Source organism: Harpia harpyja, chromosome 10 (genome assembly GCF_026419915.1).
Source record: "Harpia harpyja isolate bHarHar1 chromosome 10, bHarHar1 primary haplotype, whole genome shotgun sequence".
Lineage (NCBI taxonomy): Eukaryota > Metazoa > Chordata > Aves > Accipitriformes > Accipitridae > Harpia > Harpia harpyja.
The window spans coordinates 24,138,190-24,166,093 of NC_068949.1; the positions used below are offsets into that span (position 1 = coordinate 24,138,190).

General features: G+C 59.9%; 1 protein-coding gene across 5 annotated transcripts in view; it reads right to left on the reverse strand.

The window, feature by feature from the left end:
• Window positions 1–859: 859 nt before the first annotated feature.
• PSD (pleckstrin and Sec7 domain containing) overlaps window positions 860–27,904 on the reverse strand; it is a 48,329-nt gene continuing 21,284 nt past the window's right edge. For 3 of the 5 annotated variants that reach the window (XM_052798615.1, XM_052798617.1, XM_052798614.1), the window contains 12 exons: window positions 18,415–18,615; window positions 17,823–17,903; window positions 17,170–17,282; window positions 16,313–16,371; window positions 15,686–15,775; window positions 5,833–5,876; window positions 4,366–4,544; window positions 3,436–3,506; window positions 2,753–2,910; window positions 2,264–2,408; window positions 1,479–1,622; window positions 860–1,216 (listed from right to left, as the gene is read on the reverse strand). In XM_052798615.1, coding sequence (XP_052654575.1) covers window positions 977–1,216; window positions 1,479–1,622; window positions 2,264–2,408; window positions 2,753–2,910; window positions 3,436–3,506; window positions 4,366–4,544; window positions 5,833–5,876; window positions 15,686–15,775; window positions 16,313–16,371; window positions 17,170–17,282; window positions 17,823–17,903; window positions 18,415–18,615 — 1,525 coding nt within the window. In that variant the 3' untranslated portion in view covers window positions 860–976. The remainder of the gene's footprint in view (window positions 1,217–1,478; window positions 1,623–2,263; window positions 2,409–2,752; window positions 2,911–3,435; window positions 3,507–4,365; window positions 4,545–5,832; window positions 5,877–15,685; window positions 15,776–16,312; window positions 16,372–17,169; window positions 17,283–17,822; window positions 17,904–18,414; window positions 18,616–27,904) is intronic. The other 2 variants (XM_052798618.1, XM_052798616.1) reach the window with 1 other exon arrangement.

Below are 27,904 nucleotides of genomic sequence, written 5' to 3' on the forward strand. Positions count from 1 at the left end.
AGCGCATCAGCCCCTCATGCAGCCACAAGTGCAGCAATGGGTGCTGCTATCCCAAGGCTGCTTCCTTGATGCCGGCGGCCGCAGGGCTGTCTCTCTCCGAAGGGTTGCTGGTGCCAGAGCGGGGCAGGGGAACAGGTAGCAGCACACGCAGGAGCCCATGCTCAGCTTGCTGCAGGGGCGGGGGAGCTGGGTCTCCCCCTGAGTCCGTGTAAAAATCTCCTCCCCCCAGAGTGCAGTGCCTACAGGACACGGCTGGGTTTGTGGTTTTGTTTGTTTTTTTTAAACAGTTCCCGAAAAGCATCAAAAGTAGCCCCAAAAAACCCTCCCTGGTGGTCAGCTCGATCTGGTACTAAAAAGTGCAAAACTGTATCACAAAAACCATTCAAAAGTTGTAAGAAAGCGCGGAGGGTGCAGAAGTGGCTGGGGTGGCAGCAAGGAGGCCAGGTGCCATCGCCCTGGCTCCCCTGGCCACCAGCCCCAGGAGAGGGGACAGGCTAGGGCTGTCCCCCTTGTCTGCCCCCCATGGCACAACAGAGCTGGAGGAAAAGCAGCCGCTGGCTTTTGCTGCATTTTTGTCTTTTTTTTTTTTTTTAAACCACTGAAGAATTGAGCCCAGTGGGTGGGTTTAAGTTGTTCCCCCTCGCTGGGACAGGGGGACTGGGTCCTGCAGCCAAGCACAGGACAAGGAGGGGCAGGAATGAGTGTGATGGGGCCAACAGTGTGGGCAGCTCCCACGGGCAAGGACCAGGGACCGTCCTGCTCTGCCACCGTCTCCGGCGGAGGGGCCACAGCCCTGCATGGCTGGTGATGGTGGCCGGGGAAGGGCTGTCACACACCCCCCCCCCCCCCCCCCCCCCCCCCAGCTCATGCTGCAGCCGGATGGACTCATGCAGGGTCTCGGCGGGCACGTGGCCTCCACCCTGGCACCGGGGGGGGCTGGAACAGAGCTGCAGCAAGGGTGGCTGATGCCCCTCACTTATGACTTCTGGGGGTGGCCAGGGGGCTGGCGGCCAGCACGCTCCGAGACATTGCGCTTCACCTTGGTGGCCGTGCCAGAGGGCTCCACGTTGAGCGAGGGGCTGGAGCGGGATTTTTTCAGGCCATCATCCTCCCCACCCGCTGCATCAAAGAGGGTAGACTCGAATGCTGCCAGGTCCTCAGAGCCAGCCTTCAGCTTGGCCCGCAGCAGCATGGCATAGGTGCCATAGCGGGATTTCTGGGGAGCACAGTGCACCAGAAAGAGGTGTCAGTGAGCTGGGCACTGCCTCTCAGACAGCATCCTGGGGTGGAGGGGGATACTCGTGGTCCCTCCACCCCAGCCAGCATCCCAGGGTGGGGGGGAATGCTCATGGTCCTGGAGCATGGCAGTGGCACAGTGCAATTCAGCTGATGGGGACAGGGGGGGTCCCATCACTCAGGATAGCCAAGAGGGCAGGGGCAGAGGGGCTGGGGGTGGGGGGGAATGTCTCCCAGCTCACCTCAAACTCCAGGTACTCTTCCTTCTGCTTCAGCTCCTCATACTCCTTGCCTTTCACCTTCTTCTCAGGCAGCGAGGAGCGATGCTCTAGCAGCTCTGCTGACATTGTCTTGAACTTGGTCTCATGGCTCTTCACCTGCTCCTCCTGGGGAAGGGTGGCACCATGTCAGTGCCCCACTCTGCCCTCTGCTCTGCTCTCCCCCCCCCCAGCAGTGTGAGCTGGCTGGGGCCAGAAGAGGTTTCTCCCCTCCTAGAGCAGCCAGGATCTCAGCTTCTGCTCCTGGGTTTGCCTTTTTTTTTTTTTTCTAAATGGCAGGCAAAAGCACAGGCCCTTGGGGGCAATCTGCTCCTGCCTCACAGGGGGCTGGCTGCAGTCTTAAAGCAGAATAATTTAATCCCCTCTAAAACTAGGCTGGTGGTGTTTTTTAATCCTTTCTGCTCTATGAATAACTGCCCTGGCATGCGTGAGCGCCAGCTAATCCCCCCGGCCGGTCACCTTTCAAGGTCCTGGCCCTGGCAGGACCCTGCAAGCCGTGGTGTGGGACCACGTTCTCCTCCATCGCCTGTCTCCCACCCCTGCTGCCAGGAACAAGATCTCGCTGTCTGTCCCCCAGTCTCAGCACCCCCTTGCTCTGTGTCTCCCTAGCCATGCTCCTTTGGCCCTGCACCCCTCTGGGAGGCAGCTGGGCATTGGCACCACGTAGGTCCCTCCGCAAGAAGACAGTGCCACCAGCAGACTCAGGGTGTCTGTCCCATGCTCCCGGCTTCCCCCACACCATGACCCACCTGGGACAGCCTGGTGCAGGAGCTGGGCAGCAGCGGGCGGCTAAACTTCTTCTGGGAGCCGATGGCTGCGGGGAAGGGGGGCGCGGAGAACATGGCTGCCACCACATTGATGCGCGTGATCCACGAGTGCATCTGTTCGGGGTTCCTGGGGAGAAAGGCCAAACCACAGATGGGCTCTAAGTGGCACTATCTGTGTCGCAGGCAGAGGGACCTGCCCTGCAGACAACATCTGGGTCCCCCAGGCCTGGCCCTGGCCAACCACAGCACCTGGGGCTCTGCCCCCAGTGACTCAGGCCATCATGAGCCCCTTGGGCTGGGAAGAAGAGGAGCTGGGCAAAGCACAGTACTGACACTGGGTCCCATCCCTTCCAGAAAGAGCTAGGACAGGAGAGAGCAATGTGGTCCTAAGACCCATCCCACCCTCCGCCCCAGTCAGGTGAGCCCCTGTGCCCCAGCGTGGGGCCCAGACGGTGATCCTGGGGGACTCACTGTGCTTGGAAGAGGAAGACCCTCCAGTCAGCTGTCCTGAGGTAGAAGACGTTGGGTCGCTTGCTGTAGTCAGACGCCCGTGTGGCAAGCGAATGGTGGATGCTAATAGCGTTCTTCAGCTCCTCTTCCACCAGCGCCTTCCCTGGCTTATATTCCTCCTGCGAATCACGGGGTGTTTCAGAGCCAGCTTAGGGATGCACCCCACCATGAGTCAGCTCTACAAGGCCATGGAAACTGCAGACTAGTGCTGGCAGTGGTGGGGCTTGGAGATCACTTTCCACCACGCTGCTGCAGGCTCTGCCTCCAGCTCATGCTATACGCACGGGGAGAGGCTGCACAGCCTGGGTGCACGGGCTTGGCAAGCACAGTGGCTCTTCCCCACTGCGCTGCAGCTGGGCAGCATGTGTTCCTGCAGGAAACTGGATGTGCAGCCCAACACGCCTCGGTCCGGCAGCCGCTTTCGCTGCCCAGGCTTGAGCCTGAGCTCCCCGGGGAACAGGGATGCCACCAGGGCCCCAAGCAACGGCTCAAGCAGGCATGGTGCTGAGTCTGCTTAGGCCAGGCTTTGCAATGCTGTGCGGTGGAGCCCCTCTCACTGCTCTAGGGACTGCCATGATCTTCCCCCCGCTTTGGGAATGATCCTTCTCCCTGGCGCGGACATGGGCGGCCCCGCTGCTGCCTACCTTCTGCAGGTAGAGAATCATCCCCTTCAGGATGGCATGGAAGGGCTTCCAGCCGCGCTTCCCTCGGGGCGCTGCCGGGGAGGAGAGAGAGCAGCCCAGGTATCAGCCCCAGCACCGAGCAGGGGGAAGGCATCCATCACCCCCCCATCCTCCTCCAGCCAGCCCTGCAACGATGCACATCACCCCACCCCGGGGACGGGCGGCAGGCCAGGACTGTCCCCGCGCACCTGAGCCCGTGCCGGCCGCGTGGCTGGCAGATGGTGCTGCTGGCAGGGGGGCTGCCTGCTGCCTCCTGGGGCCAGCGCCGCTGCGCTCCCCGCCTCGCCCCCCACCTCGCCGCCCGCGCTCGGCTTCGCCGCTGCCTCCCCGCTCGGGGACGGGGACGAGGTGGTGCTGGCCACCAGGTATTGCTGGCTTTGGAGGGCGGCTGCATCTAATCAGATCAAGGCGGCATTAGATGGCCAGGGCTTAGAGGAGATTTTACAGTGGAAATGGTGAACGTGCCTGGCAGCGCCCAACCAGCGGCAGTCCGCTGTGCGGCTTGTTTGCTGCACCACAGGACACCTTCCTTCATCCCCGCCATCCTGGGGCAGGGCTGCATCCCGCGGGGAGCCCATCCCACCTCCCTGCCTGCCCCCTTCCCAGCACCGCGGGCAGGGGCTGCGTTGCTCGCTGCCATCTCGGCCTCTGCCCAGCCCTGATGGTGGGGGCGGACGGGCAGGGAGAGGCTTTCAGGCTCCCCAGCCTGGGGGCTGAATTATGCCCGGCACAGCCAGCCAGACAGGGCACAGGGGGCTGATGCTGGAGGCTGGCATGATGCTACAGTCAGGTGTCACGTAGTGACTCCTGCTCTGCTCCCCCGTTGGGTTTCTGGAGCTCACTGGTGCCCTCTCGCCCCGAGTCCCTCCCGTGGGCTCCCCAGTCACGTACTTTTCTTGCAGTCTGGATCAGCGTGGATCTTGCGCACTAACAGTCCATGCTTGTAGGTGGCGATGCTGGAATCTTGGGAAAAGTCCAGAAAGGGGTTACTGCAGCTGCTGATGCGCTTGATGGACTTCGGGTTGGGATCTGCCAGCTCCGAAAGGGACTTTCTCAGCTCCTCCTCATCTCTGCCAGGCACAGATTTGGGTGAGGAAAGAGTTTGTTACCTTGCTGGGGACACCAAAAACCCCACTTGCTGGTGCCGCTTTCAGGCCTGACTTCTGAAAGGGAGACCAGGAGCAGCAGATGGGAGCCTGAGCAGCCTCCCATCACCACTGGTGAGCATCCCAAACCCAGCCCTGCCCCTCTAGGCAGCTGTGGTGCTGCCTGGCCCCTTGAAAGACAAGGCATGGGGGTGTCTGCTGCCGGTTCACGGTGCGGCCCCTGCCTGCCCCAGGGAGCGAGGAACCTTTTTGGACAGAGCTGGGACTGATGCCAGCCAGGCTGATGAGCCAGGGGCCATGGAGGAGCAGCACCCCGGGGCTTGGCACTACCACAGCCCCCCAGCCCGTGGTGTACGGGCTAGCAGGTCCCCAGCTGGCAGGAGAGAGGGTCTAGAAGGGAAACCCCCCCAAAGAAAGACCCAGGCTATGGTCCCCACACCTTCAGGGCAGCAGTCGGACTATGGGGCTCAGAGCCACCAGCAAAGGGGTGTTGGGAGCCTGCAGGCAGCACCAGCCCGGGGCAGGAGCAGGTGTGGGCAGGACGTAGGCAGCCCCTGCAGCAGGAGGTGGCAGGCCCCTGCTCGCACTCTGCCTCCAGGTCACGGGCCCTTGCGCCGCGGGCAGGCTGCCGTGGGCAGACCGCATCGGTGCCGCTCCCCCCGCCCGGCAGGAAGATGTGGGAGCCCAGAGCTGCTGCCTCCCCCCTCCCTCAGACCCGCTCGCTGCTAATTAAACCCCTCAGCATCTGCCGGCGTCTCCATGGCAGCAGCCCGAGCGCATTGGCTCAGCGCTGGCGGTACCGCCGGGCTGATTAATCCCCGCAGCGCGGGCGCTGCCGCTCCTGCTGCTGGAGATGGCAGCTGTGGGCGAGGGTGCGGGCACCTTGTGGGGCCCCAGCACAGCTACGGTCCCCCCAGAGCCTGCCCGCTCCCACCCCAGGCACGGCCGCCAAGGCATGAAGCAACACCAAAGCTGCGGGGAACTGGCCTCAGGCAGCCTTCCCCCAGCATGCCGGGGCAGGGTCCCCATGGAGGTGCTGTTGCCTGCACCCCCAGCTCAGCCCAGCCCGAGCTCCCTCTCCCTCCCACATCCCCACAGGAGCACCTGCCCTGCAGCATCACGGCTGGTGCTGCCTCTGGGGCAGGGTGATGCTCTGGCGAGGAGGGCGGCAGGGGCGAGGAAGCCTCCCGCACCAGCAGCGTGGCCCCACTGCCTGCCCAGCGTCAGTATTCCCCTGGGGGGAGTTACTCACATGGCCCACTGCAGCTTCTCATTCTTGATGGAGCCGTACAGCGCCTGCAGAGAGAAGAGTGGGGGTGTCAGCAGGAGAGTGGTGCCGGGCCAGGGGGCTGCTCTGGGGGATGGAGGGGGCACACTAGGCTGACTCAGCGGCACTAGAGGTTAAGGCAACCCCAGGTCAGTTCATCCTGGTCCAGCCCTATCCTGGCTGGGCCTGCCGGCTGACCTTGTTTCAGGCCTACAGACACCTTCTTCTGGGCACCTGCAACCCCACGCACACACCAGGCACGGTGCTGGGGACGGCCCTGGCTGTCTCCCCTCTCCTCCCCTCCCTCTCTACCTGCCTGTGACAGTGGCACAGCATTAGCAGCACGATGGCAAGGTGCACTGAACATTTCCAAGTCCTTGGGAGAGCTGCTTCTCCCTGCTCCAAGGTGACCTATGCTGGCCAAAGGGATAGCCTTCAGGAGGCCTGGGCCCCAGAAGAGCAAGCCTTTGGGCCAGACTTCGATGGTGCATGTCTGCACCCTGCTCGGTGAGACCTCAGCCTGCTCCAGGGCATCCAGCAGGCTCCGTGCCGCAACATGCCACAGCCAGCAACCTCCCTGCCATCGGCCACCTGCCCTGGGCTGGCAGAGGTCAGTTCGTGGCGGCACCCAGCGCTCTGTAGCGATGTGATCCTCCTGTGGGAGCACACTTAGACTTCCAGAGAGACTTCAGCACAGCACTGGCAGAGACACCAGCACACTGTCATTCATGAGACCCTCAGAGAACCTCGTGGCTGGTCGAGGCAGGATGGGTGTTTGCCTACTGCTGGGCTGCTGCTGCTTGGGATGGCTGTGGCCTGTCCCTACCCCCTCCCCAGCAAGCCCGAAGCACCCTGCCCTCCCTGGGGACCCAAACACCACTGAGTTGAGCAAGGCAGGACCTGCTGCCTGCATCTCAGCCCAGGAACAAGCTAAGCTTGCCTGCAGCGGGATGCTCCAGATCCCCACTCCCAAGTGTTTGTCCGGTCTGAGCTGGGCATAAGCCAGAAGCGCTCAGCATGGCTCTGCAGCCGGAGAGGCTCCAGTGAGGGTTTCAACACAGTGCTCACAGAGGGCTTTGGACCAAGATCTGGAAGGCATCATCCTCAGAGGAAAATAATCAAGTCTTGCACAGGCTGTTCAGGCAGCTGTCAACATCCATCACTGGGCCGGAGACTGCTGCTGAGACATCTTGCTGGTGGCTGAGAAAGTACAACTGGAGGCGTGCAGGGGCCCAGGAAAGCCAGCCAGCAGACAGGGCCCAGCAGTGTCTGGGGAAGGGACATCCATCACTCCCCCGAGAGGAGCAGCGGCCAGGACGAAGTGGGGACCCAGCTTCTCCCGCACTTTCCCGTCGGGGAAATGCTGGCATAGCACCAGCTTGTTTCTCAGAGGAATTGCCCCAATCTAGTAGGCAGAAAGCAGGGTTCAGTTTTCTCCCGGGAAGACAGGGGGCTCACAGAGGGGGTATGGCCTCACACCTGAGAGGCAATTAGACCCCAGCCCCATTTATGCAGACCCAGTGCCAGAGGAGCAGGATGCTGAGGTGTGAGCAGGGGGTACCCACCAGCAGGCTGGCAGCAAGGTGGCCAGAGGACCACAGGTTGCAAAGAGACCTAGAGAAGAGCCTGCGGGAAAAAAAACCAATCCAAAGTCCTGCAGAACATAACTTGGGAGCAGAGCAGGGGGAGAAGCAGGCATTTCAGAGCAATGTAGATGATAAGGAGTCACCACGGGAAACAGAAGGGAAGGGATCTTACTCACTGCTGGGGATGCAGCGGAAAGATGCTGAGAACCAACAGACACAAAAAGGAGACTGAAAAAATGGCACAGAGAAATGGGGACTGGAAACTGCAGAAAAGCTCCTCGAAAGAGCGGGCAGAATGGGACGCATGGCTTGGCTTCCACCCGGCTCAGTGGCAATACAGAGAGGGGTCAGTCAGCTCCCTGTCCACAAGGAAGAGAGACGTGAGCCAGCTGAGTGGGGATTTTGCAAGGCAGGGTGAGGCACCGTACCAGAGGGGACTGTGGCCCCCAGGTCCCCAGCCCCATGCAGGGCTTGTGGGAGGATTGCTGCTAAACGCCAAGTAAATGAACTGATGTCAGAAGATGCTCGAGGAGTAATTCTGGATGGCACAGTGCCAGAGAACAGCCTGGCAGAGCACTGCACTACAAAAACCTGAGTACTGGGACTGTCGGTGAACACTTCAAAGGCTGAACTGCCTTGTGGCTTCAAAAGGTTCCAGCCGACTTGCTACAAGTCCTGGCAGCATCTCACAAGCCCGTTGTGGGCAGAAGCTGCCAAGTACCCCCACCTCAGAGAGAGGGAGCAGGGGCTGCTCAGCACTCCTGTGGGGGGGGACAGTGAGAGACAAACAGGGTGACTGGGGGGATTGAGAAGGCAATGCAAAGCTTTATGTCTACACTTAAATCCTGCCAAGACTCTGCTTGGCTAAATGCCACCACCAGCCGACACCGGTCTCGGGAACAAAGCTGGTGGACTCAGCCCAAGTCCTAGCTAAGAAGATGCACTCCAGCCACAAAGCCCATCCTGCTTTTCTGGTCCCATGACAGTACCACTGCCTGTCAGTCCACTAAACTCTGGGCTTTTTGGTGCACAGACCATTTCTGCTGGGGAAGCACAGGTGGCACAGGCTCCTGAAGCCTAACTCACAACGTCAGCAGAGACCGGAGACACCAGTGTCATTGCTCAGCAGGTCCCTCTCTCCAGGCTGTCTGCTCCGTGGATTCATTCCCCCTGGGCCAAAAGGACGGCACCTCTTGGCACCTCTGAACTTGCAAGCACTGCCCAAGAGAAAGCAGGGCCCTGGCCCCATGCCACCATGGCCGACCCGAAGTGTGATCGGGGTTCTTTGTCATCGCCGGGTTATGAGCTCACTGCTGCAGCATGCCAGGCCAGCCAGCCAGCTCTGCCCTAGACATGCGCAACACCGTAGAGACCTAGGAATATACTGTCCCAGCGGGATTTCCAACTGAATCAACAACATCTTTCTTTGGTGCGCTCCCTCCCAAAAGTGGGCTTAGGGGACGTCCCCGAGTCCTGCTCTAGCGAACGTCTCCAGGAGGGGTGGGGGGCTGCACTGGGCAAGAGGCAGGTGGCTCTGATGCTCCAGCCCAGCCTTAGCACCGGCCCTGCTGGGGACAGCGCTATGCAAGCAGGGCAGGGAGAAGACGTCCCCCTTCAGCTCCTCAGCTTAGAGGAGACCAGAGGGGAGTGCTGGTTTGGGGAGCCGGGCAGCAAGCTGGCCTGGACATAGCTTTGGCACAGATGGGACTGTACCGAGGGTTGTAGCCCAGCACTCAAGTAACAGAGGAGGGTTAAGGCAGGAATTTAGGCATCTGGTAGAAGGTTTTAACCATTTCTGAGGTGCCTGTTTTATGGATCATAACTCTTACAGACATGTCCCCTTTCCAGTCTGCTGGTTCCTGTGCTAAGCGACACAGTGCTCAGCTCTCAGTGCTGCAAGATGCCCTGTGCAGGTCAAGGCTCCCCTTCGTCCTGCCGGCCCTGTGACCAGCCACGGCTGTGTGACATTCCGCGAGACAGACTTCACAGCCACCAAGCACCCTCCCTGCAGTCATTCTCCCTCTCTCTGTGCCTGGCAGCATTTCAATACGAGAGCTCAGTTGCTGGCTTTCCCCAACTTTTCCTTCGCAAAATATCTTTCTCTACACCCAGCCACAAAGCTCTGTCAGGTCCCCCAGGCACCCAGACCCACCAGCTGCGCAGATACAAACAGCACAGTCAGATCAGGGCTGTGTGTCAGATGGAACCGTACCTATGTCAGGTCCCTAATTCACCTTTGCGGGTCCCCCCCACACCTCTGCTGCCTGCCCAGCATGTACAACCCATGCTCAAGAACAACTCATCACCTGGCACGCACCAACCCTGCTGCGCACACCCCATGTCCCCCCCTCCCCTCCACTGCAGAGGGACTCCTGTGTGCACAGAGAGCAGAGTGACTTGGGGACAGACTTTTTTCCCTGTAGGATGGGCTGCCACGGGTACAGTGTCCTGTGCGTCACCTTCCACCCTGCTGCAGGCACCAGCAGCAGGCACCAGGGGGACAGCTACCCATCCCTGCCCCACACTTTTGACTCAGCAACATCATCAGCTGCACCAACCTCTTTTAAAACATTCCTTGTTCAGCCAACTACCACCCCCAGGACGGGAGACCCCTCTATCCCTCCCAGTGCAGCCCCACCGCACGTGAAGCAGTGACCGAGCATCTCCCTTCCAACTGCATGTTTCCATCTGAGTGAGTGCGTCACAACTTAATGCTGCCCCCAGACCGTACTGCGCTATGACAGCATCGCTGCTTGGCACGGCCCTGATGTCCCCACCGGGCTGGTTTTGACCACGGGGGCAGCCCAGGCGGCTCTGGGGTACCCCTGCCTGCTTTGCCCCAGCCTGCCTGCAACGCAGGGGCCGGTGAGGACTCTTCTCTCGCTGCTACGCCGGAGGCAGGCACCCGACCGAGGTAGGACGTGCCCAGAGACACCCTGTTCGCTTCTCCCCACCTAGGACCGATGCACACCAGCGTAGCACCTCCTGATCGGATGCCGGCTCACAGCGAGCAAGCTCTTGGCGGTAAAAAGCCCTTTTGTGTCCAGGCAGCCGCTCCTTCCCCTCCAGCTCCGCTCGGCTGGGAGCCGGGGCTGCGGCGCTGCCCCTCCGCGCTGCCTTGCGGGCTCTCCCCGCCACCCCAGCCGGGTGCCAGTCTGCCGTGGCCGGGCTGGCACGGCTCAGCGCAGCCCTTGGCGGGGAGCCCGCAGAGCTTGTCACTTATGCTAAGCTGGAGGGCTGGTCCCAGCGGTACGGCTCTGTCCTGGATTCTTCTCGCAGCGATGTTTTCGAGCAAGCGTTGCTGTCAAACCACCGTAAGCGGCGCAATGTCACCCAGGTCTTGCCGTGCTCCCGCTACCCCCGTGCTCGGGGTGGGATGGGGGGAGGATGGCAGGGTCGGAGAGGGGGACCCTCGGGCGGAGGGGGTCTGATGGGCACCCGGCTCCGCAGAAAGCAGGCAGGGGAGGGAGATGGGGCTGGCTGCTCGCTACATCCACGCCAGGGCTGAGGCTCTCGCAGCGGGCGGGCGGGCCGGCCGGCGGCTGTCCGGGTGTGCCCGTCCGTCCGCCCGCCCGCCCGCCCGTGTCCCCGCCGGGGCGCAGGGCGCTGCGCACCCCCCCGCGGCGCCCCCCGCTCCGCCGGCCCCGCCGCTTACCGGCTTCTTCTTGCGGCGGCTCTGGAGGCGGCTGACCACCAGGTCGGTGTAGAGCACCGGCTTGAGGGTGCGGGAGCGCTGGGGCCAGCCGTAGCAGAAGGTCTCCACGCCGCGGTAATTGCGCCCGTAGCGCACCGAGCACATGGAGCGGGACCGCATGCGCCCCGCGCTGCTGTTGATGCTGTTGACGCCGATCATCCTGCCGGCGGCGGCGGGGGCGGCGGCGGGGTGCCCGGCGGCCCTGCCCGGCCCTGCCCGGCCCTGCCTGCCCTGCCTGCCGCGGCCCGCTCCGCCGCCGCCGCCTGTTGAAGCCGGGCCGGGCCGGGCAGGGCTCGGCGGCTGCTGCCCGACAGAGGCGGGGCCCCGCCCCGCCCCGCCCGCCGCAGCCAATGGCGACCCGCGGCGCCCGGCCGGGCCGAGCCGAGCCGAGCGGGGCCGAGCGGAGCCGAGCCGAGCCGGGCCGGGCCGGGCCGGGCCGGGCCGGGCCGAGCGGTGGAGCCGGGCCCGCGGAGGCAGCGGCCAGCACCCCGCGCCGGTGGGAAACCGTCCCCGGCGCTGATGCCCCCGGAGCTGCCCCCGGGGCACCAGCTGGCCGTCCCTGCCTCCTTTCCGTCCCAGCAGGGAGAGCGGGAGCAGGTGGCTGGACCCTCCTGGGCTCACGGGGCTGGGGGGCAGCGGCGGAGGTGCCACCTCCTGGCTCCAGCGGCCAGGCGGCACCTCCACTCTGTGCCAGCTGGGCAGGCTCCAAAGCTGCTGCGGCAGCCCAGCCCGCACCAGGGACCTCCAAGGGGCTGAGCTGGCAGGAGATGGGCCCAGCGGAGATGTGCTCAGATCTTCCATCTTCAGTGCCTACCCCACGCTTAACCCTCCTGCCCGTCCTTTCGAGGTCAGGCCACAAAAAGCAGTAGCTGGAGCCACCCAGCTGGTTAAGGGCAGGACATAGGTGCTCCAGGCAGCTGTTCCCGTGAAGAGGGCTGGGCATCCTTGCAGAAGGCGGGAGGATCCATGCGTAATTTAGTTAGGCTTGACTGAGTAGGAGATGTGGCCAGTGGAGAAGCGGAAATTTTCCACTCTGTCCTAACTGCTTGGCATAGCGATCGCTGGGCAAAACTTTCGAGGGAGGGGGCATGGGTGCCTGCCACATCAGACGTGCTGTGCCACCCCTGAGGCCGGGGGCAGCCACGGGAGACAGGGGCAGGGCAGTGCATTGCTCCCAGGGGAAACAGACAAAAAAAAAAAAAATAGCCCGGGGGATTAGACTGAGCAAGCGTTCCTGTGATTACAGCTCAGAGGTGGGAGCCGGGGCTTTCTTCCCACATTGCTAATCACTTACCCAGCACTCTGAGCATCTGAGCTTTGCCGTTGTGCCTCCAAGCTGGAAGGTGGGGGCCCATCCTACCTTCCTCCCCCGGGGACCCGGCTGCATTGTCAAGCTTAATTCATTAAAATCTGTGAAGTGCTCTGGGCTCCTAGGCTGGAAGGCAGCACAGATCTGGCTCACTCCTGTAATCGCTAAGCAGCACTGAGGAGAAATGAGGTCTGATTTGGCCATACTGTGTTGCTGCCAGCCAGCAAAGCACAAGGTTAAGCTAAAAGAGTAAGGAAGGTGGGGAAGAACTAAGGCTCCACAAAGTGATCAATCATGTAAAGGTCAAATCCACATCTGAAATATAACAGACAACCAGCAACAGTGAGTGAAATCCCAGGGGGCCTGGGCTAAAATCACATCAACAAGAGAAGAGCAACATCTCAAGAGCTAACCGAAATACCACCAGCTCCAGGATGTCCTGCTTCGCCTCCTTCCTTGCTGTGTGGACAGGTGCCTTCATTTGGCCACAGGAGTTCAGGTCCAAGCCTGCAGACATGGGCACACTCAGGCATGCCATTATATGGGTTCTTATACCCCCAGCATGGCTCCCTGCCCCGGTGGGGAGGACACCTGAAATGGAGAGCTGGGCAGCCCTGCCTGCCAAGTACAATTCTCCAGAGGAGCTTTCAGAGCCAGAGAAAAGGGTTTCCAGCAGCAGTGCCGGTAAGGCATCGCTGCCTTAGCTCTACCAGCAGTGCCGTGCAGGGCACAGCAAGGCACTGCCAGTGAGGGGGACGCGGTGCTCAGCTGTGAAAGCACAGGCCTTAAAGTGTTTTCGTTTCTTCTGCATAAAACTGGGATTGTTTACATGTATTATCTAGTAGCAGATAAAGTTCTTGTTCTAAAGTTCTAGCTGCCACCCGCTCTCAGGCATCATGCTGCATTTATCTTGGGACTCCCTTCAGCCAGAGACAAGGGGAGTGCCCAGGCTCCCCACGGGTCTGTTCCCGATGCTGCTCCCAGAGTCACAGGGGATGGTGGCCTTGTGTCCCCTGCAGCCACCTAGGTCCTGCCCTGCTGTCCCCATTCCCTGGTGGCGAGTGCTGTGGGTGAGGGCCACTCCCAGCCCTCCAGCTCTGAAGCCTGTGGGGTAGCAGCCTGCGCTATCTCCCCAGGCAGGCTTGGAAGAGCCCCCAGGACCCTTCTTCTGCGCTGCTGGAGCTGCCCAAGACCCAGCCCTGAGCTTTGGGAAGCTCCTGTGAAGCCTGCCAGTCCTTCCCCTCCCCTGCTGCCCTTAGGAAATGCGTGTGCTCCTGGAGCGCTAAAATTAGCCAGCCAGCTGTGCGGCACGCTTGCACAGGAGCCTCAGTCCCCAGGCACGGCCCCCCCAGCCAAGTCCGCTGAGGAAGCAGCATCCTACACCCGGGGTAACAGGGCTAGCACAGGCTGACACAGGGAGGGCAGCGGGAGAGCCTTTCCCCATTTTGCTGCCCCCTGAGCCTGTGCGGGGACCAAAGCAGCAAGCGGCCAAAAGCAGTGGGCAGAAGGGAGAGGGTGTCTTCTCTGGCTGAGCCTGGCAAAGGCTGCCCAGGAGAGGCACAGCCCCTTCAGGTGCCACTCCTTGCCAGCCCCCTCCCCAGCAGAGGCCGACAGCACTTTTCCCATCTCACCCACCCCAGGACCCCGCTCCCCCTTGCAGGGGCAGGGGCTCCCTGAAGCAGAGCGGTGCTTCAGGCGAGGAGCTGCAGCCTGCCCTGCATGCGGTTCCTCATGCTGCCTTTCGCTTCCCCCTCCCCAGCACGGCTCCTGTACAGAGGCGGCTGAAAAGCAGCGGTGGGAAGCACTGCAGCTGCAGAGGGAACAGGCCATTTTTAGCAGAGCAGCCTCCCCGCTGCTGGGCTGTGGGCAGAGCTGTGCAGGGTTGTGCTGCAGCCTCCCCCTGCTCCCTTACACCCAGCAAAGGTCTTGGCCCCTACCCATGAGAGAAAGGCTGTAGCTTCGTGGCACTTCCTCTCTGCCCTATTTCCCACTGGCTGGGATCTGATGGGATAACTTGATCTCACGTGTTTAAACTGCTAGTACTTTTTGGGGTGAAGTTTAACAGGGATGGGGCAGTGCCTGAAGTGCGATTACCCAACTGTGGGGTGCCAGGAGCTGCAAAGGGGGCACGCCAAGGAGCCTGCAGAACTCAGATGCTCCAGGGTGCAGCAGCACTGGAGGGCTGGGGTTCAGGGTCCTCATTTTGGATGCTTCTATTCCATGTCGGGTGCTTAAAGCCTTTTCTGGAGCTGGGTTTAAAATTAGAGGAGAATTTTTCCTGAGTAACTCCTTTTCGTGGCGAAGCGTGGGCTGAGAGGGAGGACAGCCCTATTGAGAGCTGCTGGTAACCCCTTAATGATGGGGTGAGCGACACAGCCAGGAATAGACCCACAGAGGCTGAAAAGGGAGCTCAGCTTTTCACCCTCTGTTGCCTTTTTTCATCGACTATCTCCCCTCATCGTGGCTCCAGCACCCTGTGGGAACCCATCTTCCACATCACGAGTATTTACCAATCGTAGCACTTCACCGACAGCAATGGTTGCTGCCCATGGGAGCTAAGCTTATTCCCAGGGCCCGAGACGGGGAGACAGCAGCTCAGAAAACCCTCCCAAGAACAGGCGATGCCAGAGAAGCGCAGCAGTCCAAGGCCAGAGGTGCTCACTGAACACTGCCTGTCCTGGCCAAGCCCTGCTGGGAACTGGTTCAGGCAGGGAGAAGGCAGGAGTCCCCCAGTCAAACCAGTGCGGTAAGTTCCATCTCTGGGGCTTTAACCACCAGCCCACCCTCCGCATCGCCATGCCTTGCCCATGTCACTGGAAATGTTCCCTCTGCCACCGGAGATGGCTCCAGTCCCAGGGCCTGGCCACAGCTTTGGGGTCCAGTGCTCCAGGGAGCCAGGAAGGGCCAAGTACCATGGGGCTGACACCACAAAGCCTCTGGCTGCAGCTGGGCAAACCAACCCTAGTAAGCTGCCCCCACATGTGCCCCCTTGCCTGCGATGCAGGCACAGCAAGAGCAGCAAGGGAATCAGGACCCCAGCCGGAGCTCCAGCATCCTCCTGGGGGAATGGGGCAGCCCACATTCCCCTCAGTAAGGCAGGAGGAAAACTGTGAGCCAAGGGACCAACACCATTCCTCCATAAGAATGGACACATTCATTGCATCCCACGTAGCCATCCATGTGATCCTGCCCAAAGCTCTCACTCTTGTTCCTGCTGCTTGGCTGGCCAGGAAGAGTGACCAAATTTACCTTGAGCAGCTCCTTGGGGAAGTCAGTGCCTCCATTGAGTCCCTCCAAGTTGCCAATGAAGTCGGAGCAGGACATTCTCTTCCCAATGTTCTGGGGGAGCCAGGGGGAGAGAAACGTGGGGGTTACCTTTGGGCCAGGGACTGATGCTGGCTGGAGTAGGTCCCAGAGCCCAGGAACAGACTCCCCACCTCTGCAGCGGGGTGAGAGACCAGCCAGATCTCAGGGAGGCTGCTTGCAGGTGCTTGCTGCTGGCTTTGCCTAGACTCCAGGAGTTTTAAATAGCCTCCTTTTTCTAAGTTGGTGCTACCCGCTTCTGATGGCAGCTGGTTTTGGAGTCTCACTCCCACCTTCTCTCCCTGTCCACTTTTCTGTCCTCATCCCATCTCCACATCTTCCAGCTCAGCACACCTCCTCCAAAGCCCCACTCTCTCCTTCACCAGCCCAGCCTCTCATTCAGCCTTTCTCCTCCCTCCTCCCCAGACATGTTAGGGGTGACCAGGGTCCCATGCCTCCTGCTCACGTGGCTCTGTCCTTGCAAGTCCTCACTCTTCCCCCAGCACCTATGGTTCAGGGCAGCAGGGGCAGACAGTGCAGAGAGAGAAGGGGCCGATGGCAGTGGGAACTTACGTGTCCATGCAGATCTGTGTTTAGTAGCATCAGAGCACAGGTGAGAGTGTGGGCTCCATCTGCAGCACAAGCACAAGACAGGAATTAGAGCCCCCAGCTCAGCCCCACAGCTGGCGCTCCAGCCCCTCAGCATCTCAGGCAGGGCATGGGGGCTCCGAGCCCCCCCGAGCCTGCTCCTCCCACCCCAGGCACACAGGGCACACAGCAGTCAGCGCGGCACTGGCAGCACGTGGGTGAGTAGGTAGGAGGCCACTGAATTAAAGCTGGTCCCAAACCTGAGCGTACAAACTCCCTTCCAAGCCTGCAGCTCCTTCAGCCAGGCAGCGATGCTGCGGCTAATCCTGCAGAGCTCCTAGCATGGCAAGGTGGGACCGGCACAGCCCTCTGCCAGCCAGGCAGCATGAACCTCACTTGCCCCAGAGCCAGCCCAGAGCAGACCCAGCACGTGAATGCACACAGGAGAGGCGCAGAGACGTGAAACGGTACAAAGTGGGTGTCTGTGCTTCCCCGAGTGCCGGGCACCCAAGTTTTCTCACCTGGCTATTCCCTGAGCCGAGGGTCTGAGGGCTGTGGTCTATTTGGTGAGGAGGGCCTTCTTTCGCCTCTTGTGCTAATCTGCTCAAGGTCAGAATTAAGGATGGGTTGAGCCCTAATTATGCATGATCCAACCGGAGCAGTTTTTTAAAAAAAAAAAAATCTAACACATCTGTCATTTGAGGGAAATAACTGGGGCTGTCTCCTAAGGCGTCAGTACAGGCTCTCAGCATGCTCTCTGGTTTCAGTTTGAGCACCTTCACCAAGATGACGAACGCATGGACTCGCTTGAAACACACACACAGACACGCACAGTTTCTTACCCTCCGAAGAGATGGCATTGGGATTACACTCATAATAGCGCTGGGAAAAATGAGCCAGCACTCGCTCTCGCTCTTGCGTCTCTCCCATCAAGGCCAGCTCCTTTAGAAAGAACCTGAAGAAGCAGCAGCAGCGTTGGTCACATATGAAGCTCACCAGCAGCTTCTCCAACCCACCCTGCACAGGAGTGGAGCTGTGCTTTCTGGTTTGGAGACCCCCCTGTGTGCTGGATGAAGGCCTGCCATTGCACATCCCTCCCAACCTGCTGCAGGACTCCCCTCCAAGCCTACAGCACCATACCCCCCAGCACATTGCAGAGACCTACAGCCAGCCCCAGGAACTACACTGGGAAAGGAGGTGGGGGGTAACATCAGCAGGGTCTGGGCTCAAGGCCTGGAATTCCAGTCCTAGGTGAACCTGACTGTCACCTGACTGCACTGACCATTGAGTTAAGACCACTTTCTTGGTTGTGTGGCTGAGAGACCACTCTGGGAATCACCCTCCCCTATTTAAGAGGTAAGAGGATCCCCAGGTGGGAATCACAGGGTCTCCCTGCTCCTGCAGATCTCTGTGTGACTGCGGAGGGCACAGTCTGCTGGGACCCCACTGGGGTGGCCACCACACATGCACACATGTACACGCACTCAGCTCTGACCTGAGAGCCTGGTCCAGGCTCATCCCCGTGAATACGAAGAACTTCAGATACTCCCCTGCCACCATCCTGCTGAACTCGTTGCTGAAATAGAAAAGGGGGGGGGGGGGTGAGGGGGGTGGCGAGAGTGGGATCAACCAGACCATGGGCACACAGGGGTGGGGTGGATTCTAGGAGGCTTGGAGCTCCCCAGGGGTGTGGGAAGCATGCCAAGGACAGAGACACCCCACACTCCCATGAAACTCAGAGGAGTCATGCACAGATCCAATGGGAATACTGGGCATGTAAGAGAAACCGGAGAAGCTAGAGCTGGAAGGGCCCGCAAGAGGTCAGCTAGCCGTCCCCCTGCCCCAACACCTTACTGAAGCATCCAAGATGCAGTCATGGTAGGAAGGTACCAAAACCTGGACGTCTCCTAGGTTTTAAGACCTTTAGAGGGAACACCTGGTACAGATATACCAGTCACAGGGAGTGGGCTTTGGGGTCCTGCCAGCTATGCCCTGCCAGCCTGGTGCCCCACAAGGCAGCAGCTGTGGGTGCACCTCACATGCAGGTGGGCCCCTTGCAGAACAGAACGTTCCTTGCGAATACCCACACGTACTTCTTCCCCAAGTGGCGGGCCACATCTGCTTTTTTAAAGCCATCCAGGTTGTAGAGCCTCTTGGCCAGGCGTTTGGCGGCCTCCAGGTCAGCCTTGTGCCCATTGGAGAGGGTGTCCGTGCTACCCAGGGCCAGCTGCTCCACGCTGTCCATCTCTGAGTCCGAGTCTGAAACCAACTGGCCCAGGGGGTGGTCACTGCAATGGGAAGGGACACTTCACGTTAGCCTGCCTACAGATCCTCTCCTTGTTCAGCTTCTCGGGAAATGCAGGTTCCTCACCCTGCTTCAGAGACCAGCTACTCACTGCTGGGACCCAGGATGAACAACACTGGTTAGAGACAGTCCGAGGTCAGGTCTGGGAGCTAAGGAAAGGTTTGGGGATGCAGCTGGAGGAGAGGTGGGGTGACAGGACAGCTCCAGTGACTGATGACTGGACCAGGGCACCCAAACCCATGTCCAAACTGGATGTGGAGAGGCAGGACTACTGCTCCAAAGTCCCCCACCCTGAGCCTGTGAAACTGCATGTGTGGGCTCAGGCTTTGCCAAGCTCAGCTGTAGCAGAGACTTGGAGCAGAAACATACGCACATCACATGCTGTCCTACAGATCCGCACTAATTTTTTAACCTGGACAAACTCCTTGTGCTGCTCTCGAACGTAGTTTCTGCCCAAGACAAAACGACTAGAATTTCTTCACTCACTTTTTCCCACCCACTGACTTCAAAGCACTTCACATAAGGGAAAATTGAGGCAGAGAGGGTGAAGACGAATGAACTGCCCCCCCAGCCTCCCAGCTCACAATGGGGTGTACTGTCTTCTTCAGGCTGCCCATCAGCTCTCAGCCCACCATGCCTTAAATGGCCACATTAGGAGACACTCTTGGCTTAGCCCCTGAAGCAGTCTGACTCAGCGGTACAGAAGTTATCCCAACCAAAAAGCTGGTTGAATCTAATCAACAACGAACGTTAAGCAACTCTGACCTCTCCCAAATTTTCTGGCAGCCCTCGCAATGTTCCAGTCTGATTTATTTTTAAAAGTCTCTAATTGACTTTGAAGAGGCCTGCTCTCCTGAGCCAATTACCCAGGCCAATCTCCTTGAGGCTCTGCTTCTTCCACGAAGGGCAAGCCTCCTTGCTGCTCAGCGCTGCCCATCCCAGGGGAGCCCTGTGCAGCACTGATAGGCTGTCCCATGCCTCAGGGGGGCTCGTGGGTGCCTTCCTCCCACCCTCCCAGCACCTCCAGCCAGTGTGCAGTGGGGGAAGCTGCTCTGTGCTCAAACCTGTGGGCCAGACACTTCCCTGGTGAAAGTGGCTCTGACACCCTGCAAGTCCCTGGGGAGATGCACTTGGCTCACTCCACCACTGAGCTTGGCAGTGCCGGGCAGTGATTGTCATAAGACCTGGATGGGTGGCCCAGGGCAGATCCATGCCCATTTGGCACCAGCCCTCCCCAGGGAGCCTGTCCGTCACCCCATGCCACCCTGGTGGGAGCAGCCACAAAAGGGGGCACAAGGTCACTAGGAGCTCACCAGCTCTGAGTCTGCGTGCTCTGGGGAGCTGCATTGGGCAGGAGGCTTCCAGCACCACCGTCTGCATCACCAGCACACCCCAGCACACCCCATCCCCTGGGAATCCCTCCCACCTGCCTAAAACATCTTCTCCTCCCAAAATAGGGTGGCTGCATCCAAAGGTGCTGCTGGCATGGGCCCTGGTGCCCACTGCTCTCCAGCTGTGCCAGCTGTGCCTGTACTGTCTGGCAGGGCCAAAGCTGCCCTGGGGAGCGCCCGACAGCAGGACAGGCTGGGTGCTGCTGGGCCAGTGCTGGGCACACACCTCAGCCTCGCTTCAGCTCCTTGTGCAGCTCCAGCCACTGTGCCCTCAGCCAAGGACAGTGCTCACAGGCTCTTTGCTTCCCAGCAGCAGAGGAGATGAATTCATCCCAGCAACTGGCACCTGCCAGTCATGGGTTGTGGTGACTGTATTTTTTGCTAAAACTCTATCTGCTATCACAGGGTACAGGCATTGTTCCCTTCCCAGCCCAGTGGCTCCAAGGCTGCTTTTCCAGCCACAGGCTGAGCTACAAAACTCAAAGCCACCCCTCCACCACTCCCTATGCTCCAACTGCACCTCCAGAGCAAGGGGCTGCTGAGTCACCCTCTGAAGACCTTTTCATTCTCAACCACCGCCACTAAAAACTCCCAATACCCTTCTGGACCTTGCCTGTCCTGCCTGAGAGGTTGTCCTCCCTCACATGGCCAGTTCCTGGAGCCTCCAGGGGCAAACCTAGAGCTCTGAGTCTCCTCCTGTGACCTCTCTTCCCAGTCTGTGGTCCTCAGCCTACCTAGTGCTGAGCATCCAGGCATGGGGCCATTTACAAAACCTCTCTTGCCCTTCAACATCTGCAGGCTCCCAACCTGTGGCTGCAATTCTTGCCATGCTTCTTGCAATGGGCAGGCAGGGATCACAGCCGGGGTCTCAAAGCAGCTCTACGAGGGGGATCTACTGTCCCCTCCCTCACCAAGTCTCCATACTGAGTTGGGGTTTTACACCAGTAAAGCATAACCTTGCTCTCAGGATGAGGCACTACCCAGCCATGCCATGAAATGTGTTTTCTTCCAATACTCAAGTCACTCTCATGCTGTTAAATATGGACCATCAGCCTTGATAGGCTGGGAGGGCCCCATTCGTGGCACCCATCTGTCACCACTCAAAGCCCCAGCTGACCTGGAGAATGTGCAGCTTAAAGAGAGAAAACCAAGACCCAATCCTCAAGCAAATGGAGAACAGCGCAAAGAGCTGTGTCCATGTCTGAGGCAACTGAGGTGATGCTAATTTTCTTGCCAATGAGCTAATGTCTCAGGGTAGTTTTTTTTAGTGAACTTTCTAAAGTGACATTTCAGTTTGGCTTGAAGAAACACTGAGATAATATTTTTTACATTAGTTACATTTTCAACCCAAGAGCTGGCCCACACTTGAGGAATAAAGATTAAAGTTGGTATTGTGCAAGTAGCCTCAGCATGCCTGAAATGAGTCATCCCCACTGCCCACCTAGGACAGCCACTGCTGCCCCCAATGTCACTGGGAGCACAGGTCCCCATGTCACCTCAGAGGTGTTCGCCAGAGAGCCCAGGTCCCCAGCACCTCTGTCAGCAGCAGCGAGGCACTTCTGGGGGTCTCTGCAAGGAAGGCATGTGATCGAGCTCAGGGCTTGCCCTGGGACAGAGGGTCTTCACCAACCACCTCCCACTCCAGCTCAGCATGAGGACCGCATTGTGCTCCCAGCCCTGGGGAGCTGCTGCAGGACCACAGCCCTACTCGGGGCCACCACACCACAGACACTCCTTCTCCAGGGCCAGATGCTTCTCCAGAGCCCAAATGTTCCTTCTAGGAGCTAAACACTCCTTTCCTGGAGCTGGATCCTTGTCTCATCCCAATATTCCTCCTCTGGCTGACTGCCTGGAGCCCAGCAGGACAGACCGCAGCAACTTCCCTGGCTGCAGTGCAGTGTGTCACTGCAGGGGCCCTGACACCCTCTTCCCTACCTTGCCACCACAAAGCAGGTTCACTTTGCACCATGTTCTCTCCATGAACCAGGAGCAAATCTTCTCTCCTGGATGTGGGTTAGCAATAAGGTACTAGCTCAGCAAAGCCTGTCCCAGAGGGCTGACCTCCAGCTCCTGGCTGCCAGCAGGGATGTATCTGCATAGAGGGACCCTTCCCACACTGCCTCTGCATGGTGGGACCCTTACTGCACCAATGCCCTGCTCCCCAGGAGCGGGGAAGGAGAGACATCCCTGGGGACAGGCTGGGCTGGGTGGTCATTGGTTTCAGCTGGGGGTGCTCAGCTGAGCTCCTGGGTTGTCCAGGGCCTGCCTGACACATTTCCAGGTGAGACACCTGCTGTAGGAAACTCAAAACCTCCAACCACAATCCAAGCACCACTTGGTCCCCATGGGAGGCTGGTTTGCATCCTGCATCATGACAGGACAGCCAGGGAGCCTGGTCCAAGTCTGTGAGGGACACGTGCATAGAGCAGAGCAGCACTCTGCCCTCGATTCCCGATGCCCCGCATGCATGGCTAGATGCCCAATGCCTCCGCCAAGCGAGCCCAGCCTGCCTAATATTGCTGCTAAGAATGTACCAGACCGGATCTTTAGATGAGCTAAATAAACGCAGCTCCCTCCATCGGTCTCAGCGGAGTGACTTTGATTCATGACAGCCAAGATCTGTGCTGGTTCATTCCTCACAGAATTGAAGTTAGGGCTGGGAGGACACTTGAAGGTCAGCCAGGCCAGCCTCCAACCACAGGCGGGGCTGGTCCTACTTTCTGGCAGCTCTGGAGTCCAACCTGGTCCTCAAATCACCCAGCCACAGCAGCACCCACCAGCGTTACTGCTACCAGATCCAGGTAGAACTGAACTTTGGGCAGCTGTGCCCCTCAGTCTTGTTTATCTGCAGACTTCCAGAGCCTCCCCTGCAGCACCAGCCCTCTCCAGAGATGCCTGCCTGTCCTCCATCACCCCATCCCCCCAGCCCCTCTTGTGGGGCGCATAATCGCTCCTGCAGAGGACAGGGGCCAACTCTGCAATCCCACCAAAAAATTTCTGGAGCCAGCTGAGAGCCTTAAAATCCAGTTACTCACCTGCTGGATGGAGGGTTTTCTTCTCCTTCAGAGACACAGATGCCATGGGGTCAGCACAGGGAAACCTCGATCTCTTGGACCCTTGGGCAAAGCCCAGCCTAGGGGCTCTGGGTCAGACCTGGGGGCTGGAATTAACACCTGACACAAGGGGCTGCATCCCACAGGGATGTGCCGTTGCCTGTGCCTTGGTGGGCAGCCCTGCCAGCCCTGGGACCCTGTCTGCTGCCCCCATCCTCCATGCCATGGAGGGCTGATGTGTCCTGTGTCCCAGCTCCTGCTGCCCTTCATAGCTCAACACGGAAATACTTGGGGGAAAATCCCCCCCCCCCCCCCCCCCCAGCTTGTGCCCTATTTCTTGCTGTGCCAATGTTTGTGGCGCGACGTCTTCATCCTGCGCCCTAGCCTTGTCCCCCTCCTGTGCTCCCACCCCATCCTTTCCTCCTTGCTCTCCTCTCCTTCCTCTGCTCAGCCCTCACCCCCAACCTCCCACATCACACCCCAAATCCACCCCGCGGGGCCCAAAACTGGGCACAGCCCTCAGGGCATCATCTCACCAGTTTGCCCAGTGCCAACTGGGAGCTCAGGCCAGCTGAGAGACCTGCGCTGGCCTCGGGAAAGGGAGGGGCACCGGCTCACCGACTGCTGCAGTAACAAAAGGGACCTTATAAAGAAACACAGCGGAGCTTATTGGCAGGGCCCCGGCGCTCCAGCACACGCTAGCAGCCGCGATCTGGCAGGGAAGAAGGTTCGACTCCCCTGGGGCGGCTGCCAGCCCTACGGGCTCCCCGGTCCTCCCACGCAGCCGCAGCTCCAGGGCTGAGCTCTCCCTCTAGCGAGGCTCCGGGCGTGCTGCCCCTCACCGTGGTATCTGGCCCTTTTCACCAGGCGGTTTGCAGCCCCCCCCACCCCCCGCGGCCTTTGCTGCTGCTGCTTTTCCTGCCCGCCCTTCTTTCTGTCCCACCTCGGGCGATCCGGCCGGTTCGGGTCCCGGCAGAGCCTGCCTCGCTCGCCCCTTGCGAGGGCGGCGAGTCACGTCCCCTCCCTCCGCGGGCACTCCTCAGGGACCGGCACGGCTGTGCCCGGGGCCGAGGCTGGCTCCGGAGGAGTGGGACGGGCAAGGGGAATTGGGCGGCTGGATTTCAGGGGGCTTGCACCCCCAGGGAGGTGCAATTTGCCCATTTACATCCCCCTGGGGCTGACGCCCCGCAACCCGCAGCGCCTGCCTGCGGGGCCGGCAGCCCCGGGCTGCCGGTGTATGGGACTGCGGCAAGCGGGGCGGCGTTCCGGGCGCCCGCTCGCACCCGACAGCGTGGCAAAGCCCGGCGATTCGGACCTGCAGTTGCCAAAGTCTGGCTGCCACCGCAGGAGCCGACCTCCCTGCAGTCCCCAGGGCTGCCCCGGCTCCCACCTCGCCATCTCGCCAGCACCACGTCTGCCCCCGGCCAGCCCCGCCAGCCCCGGAGGGACACCCCCAGCCCTGGAGGGCTCTGCCCACACACACGCTCTGCGGGTCACCATCACAGCCGCGGGGACGGACTGCTTTAACTGCAGCCCTCTGCCCAGCAAGAGCAGGCGACCTGCACACCTTCACTTCCCACCCAGATGGGGCGATAACCTACTCACCAAGCCTCTGCCCCACACTGGGGCTGCCACCATGGGGTGTCCCGCTGTGGAGAGGCAGGGAGGGGGTCCCACACTTGGACCCTTGCTGTTCAGCCACTGCTGCCTCCCTTTCAACCAAGGCCACCAGAGAAGGCTCAGGCATCCCAGCGCCCGCCCGGGGAGGCCTTGCTGGGTCTGCACTTAGGCACACTCCCCACGTACAATGTCAAGATAAAAGTCTCACACTATCGCGTGCCAAGGGACACCAGAGCCTTGGTGTGAGCTGCAAGGCTGCATGAACCAAGGCCACTGGCCGTGGGGGACACCGCATCTCCCCAGCAACGGAGGTGACATCACCAGCTTGGCCATCCCTGCCACCGACAGAGATGGAAAGTCACAGGCTGCAGGGCCATGCCCAGCCCAGACCCTGACCCCAACCATTGCAACAATAAACGCCAAAGGTTTTGGTGGCACAAGGGGGATGGCTGCAGGGCAGCACACACAGCCCTAGACCTGCTGGCATTTGTCACCAGTCACCCCTCACGCCAAAGCCCTGCAGCCTGACGTCACCTCTGCCAATCTTGAGACTGACAGCCAGTGTAAAGCACAGCCTCCACCACAGAGCCCCCCCTGCCCGGGGTCCCCAGTCCAACTGAGCTGGTGGCAGTCTGTCTGGATTGCTTGTGACTGTGGGCAGTGCTGAATGCCCCACTCTGGCCCCACTGGCACAGGTGATGTTGTACTACAATGGCTGCAGAGGTTCCTTAGCTCCTTTCCCCAGCAATTTCCGTTAAATACCCCTTAGTGGGAGCGTCACAAGTATACTCCCTGCTTGAGCAGATCAGCCCTGCCAGGTACCAGGAGACACTGGTTCCAGCTCATGGGAACCTTTGCGGAATCAGCCCAGCTACTTCTTCCTCAAACTACTTGGGAAGCTTCAGCTTCATGGTCTAGAAGCTTCATGGCCTTCAGCTTCATGGTCCACTCAGAATCTAGAAAGTTGGTAGCACTAGGCATGGGGAAAGAGGAAACTTCTTGCCACTCTCCCTTGCCGGAAAGCCCTGCCTCCTGAAGACTGACCTTGCAGATGATGGGCTGTCTCAGCCCCTGGTACCCCATGCCTTCCCTGCTTCCCAGTCTAGTTCCTGCTCCCAGTCCCAATCTCCACTCCTCTCCACTGCACAAGACAGCAGATCTCAACCACACCTGCCTCCCTGTCTGCCACTGCCCACGGGGGCGGTGAGGGGAAGCTTGCTCCATGCCAGGGAGCAGAGAGCCGGACTGCTGCCTGCCGGGAGCCTGCAGCAGGGCCCTGCTCCCCCATGCCTCTTTTCTCACCATCTTTTCTGCAGCCTCCACTTCAGGTCACTGCTGGAGCCAGGGCACCTGCTCACCTGCTGTGGGGTAGCATGGCGGGTCTGAATGTCAGATGCAGCCCAGGAGATGGGCAAGAAACAGGGCCTGAATGGGACTAAGAGAAGAGCTGTGCAGGGACCTACTGATAATTAAGGGAATCGTTTCTAAATGGGGAAAGATAGTTGCTTGGGACTCCGTCTGCGTGTTAACAGAAGGCAAGGCTGGTGCTTATGGTGCTATGGAAAGCCCACGCCTCAGGGTCCCCAGGCCAGGGAGTGCAGTGAGGACTGCAGCTGGGTTTCCCACCACAAAAGCAGAGGTACTCCTGCTTGCGAGGGCTGGAAGAGGAGAAGAGAAGACAAGAGGCTCAGCAAAGGTGGGCTCAGCAATGATCCAGGGCAGTTTGGGGAGGGACACAACGCTCCTCCATGGCCTGTGCCACAGCCCAGTGCTGCTCTGAAACCTGAGCTAGGAGGGGAGCACCGTGCCGCAGCATCCTTGGCACTGCCGGCACGCTCTGCGCTCCACTGACTATAAACCGGTGAGGAAAAACCTCTATTAAGCCACCTCATTGCTGCTGCCAGCTGCACCCTCACACCTCCATGTGCCCCTGTGGTGGTGTTGCTGTGGTACAATGGCACCCTGTGGTCGATAAGTCAGACACTGTCCTCTCGTTTTCTCCAGGGTGCTCTGTTTCAGTCCCTTGCCTTCGCAGAGGAATAGGAAGCCAATTCTTTCTGCAGAGAGCACTGATCATGGCTGGATACTGCCACCCTTTGCTGCCTTGTGCCTCTCAGACATCATCAGTTTTACTGCACAAACCTTGCCTGGCCTCTGTGGCCTCTGTGCCATGGTGGCACAGAGCCATGTCCCTGGCTTCAGTGTCCCAAAGAAAGGGAAGGCCTAACCTGGCATCTCTCTGTCCCAAAATGCCCTTGGAGTGATCCAGGGACCACAGAGCAGATGTGATACTCCACTCTCCTCTCTGGACTGCAGACACCAAAGAGGACACAGAGGTCAGATCCCCACCTGGCCATCCCAAGCTGAGCCTACAAGGATGGCACAGGTTGCAACCAGAAGTGACATAGGTTTGGTCTGGAAAAGACCAAACCCCCAAAATTTTCGTGTGGAAAAGACCAAAGCCTAGAAAGTGGATGAGGGATTCAGGAAGCTCTGGCATTGCACAGAAGGGCAGAGAGACCTTGCAGGGAGGCAATGCAAACAGGAAGGTCAGTGCTGGCATGACCGAGATACCAAGTTCTCCAAGAGCCGCCAGCTCTGCTGCTGAACCACTAGACCAACCTGACATCCAGACCAGACCTGACCACACTCCAGATGAATGTACCCTGGTAAAGGGAAAAGACGCTGCCTGCCCACCTGCCACGTCACAAGTGCCTCAGTCCAAGACCTTTCTGGAAAGGGGAGGAGTGCAGGAAGGTAGTGTTTCAGCCTGGACGTGGTCTCACATAGGGACAGGTTAGAAGTGGTGGGGCTGAGCTCCCCCAGCCCTCTCCACCAGAGATCTTCCAAGGCATGGGGCAGCCATCCTGAGCCTGGATGCAGGCAGGCACGGAGCAATGTACAGGAAGCCTCTGGTGGGCTGTGCTCATCTCTGCCCTCCATCTCCCAACATGCACAAGGCTGAGGAGGTTCAGGAGGCCAGGACAATAGGTACAAGACCATGGGACTCTTGCCGTCAAGAAACAGGAGGCTGCTACTTGGATGGTAAGGGATGCAGCAGTATCAGGAAGTCTTGGCCTCCAGGAGGGAGGGTACTCATATTTCTACTGGTATTCGACTTCTGACTGGCCTCTGTCCACAGCCACCATGGATGCTGGACTGCTCTGCAACAGGAGCCACCATGGGATTGAAGTCCTGGGACTCCCTG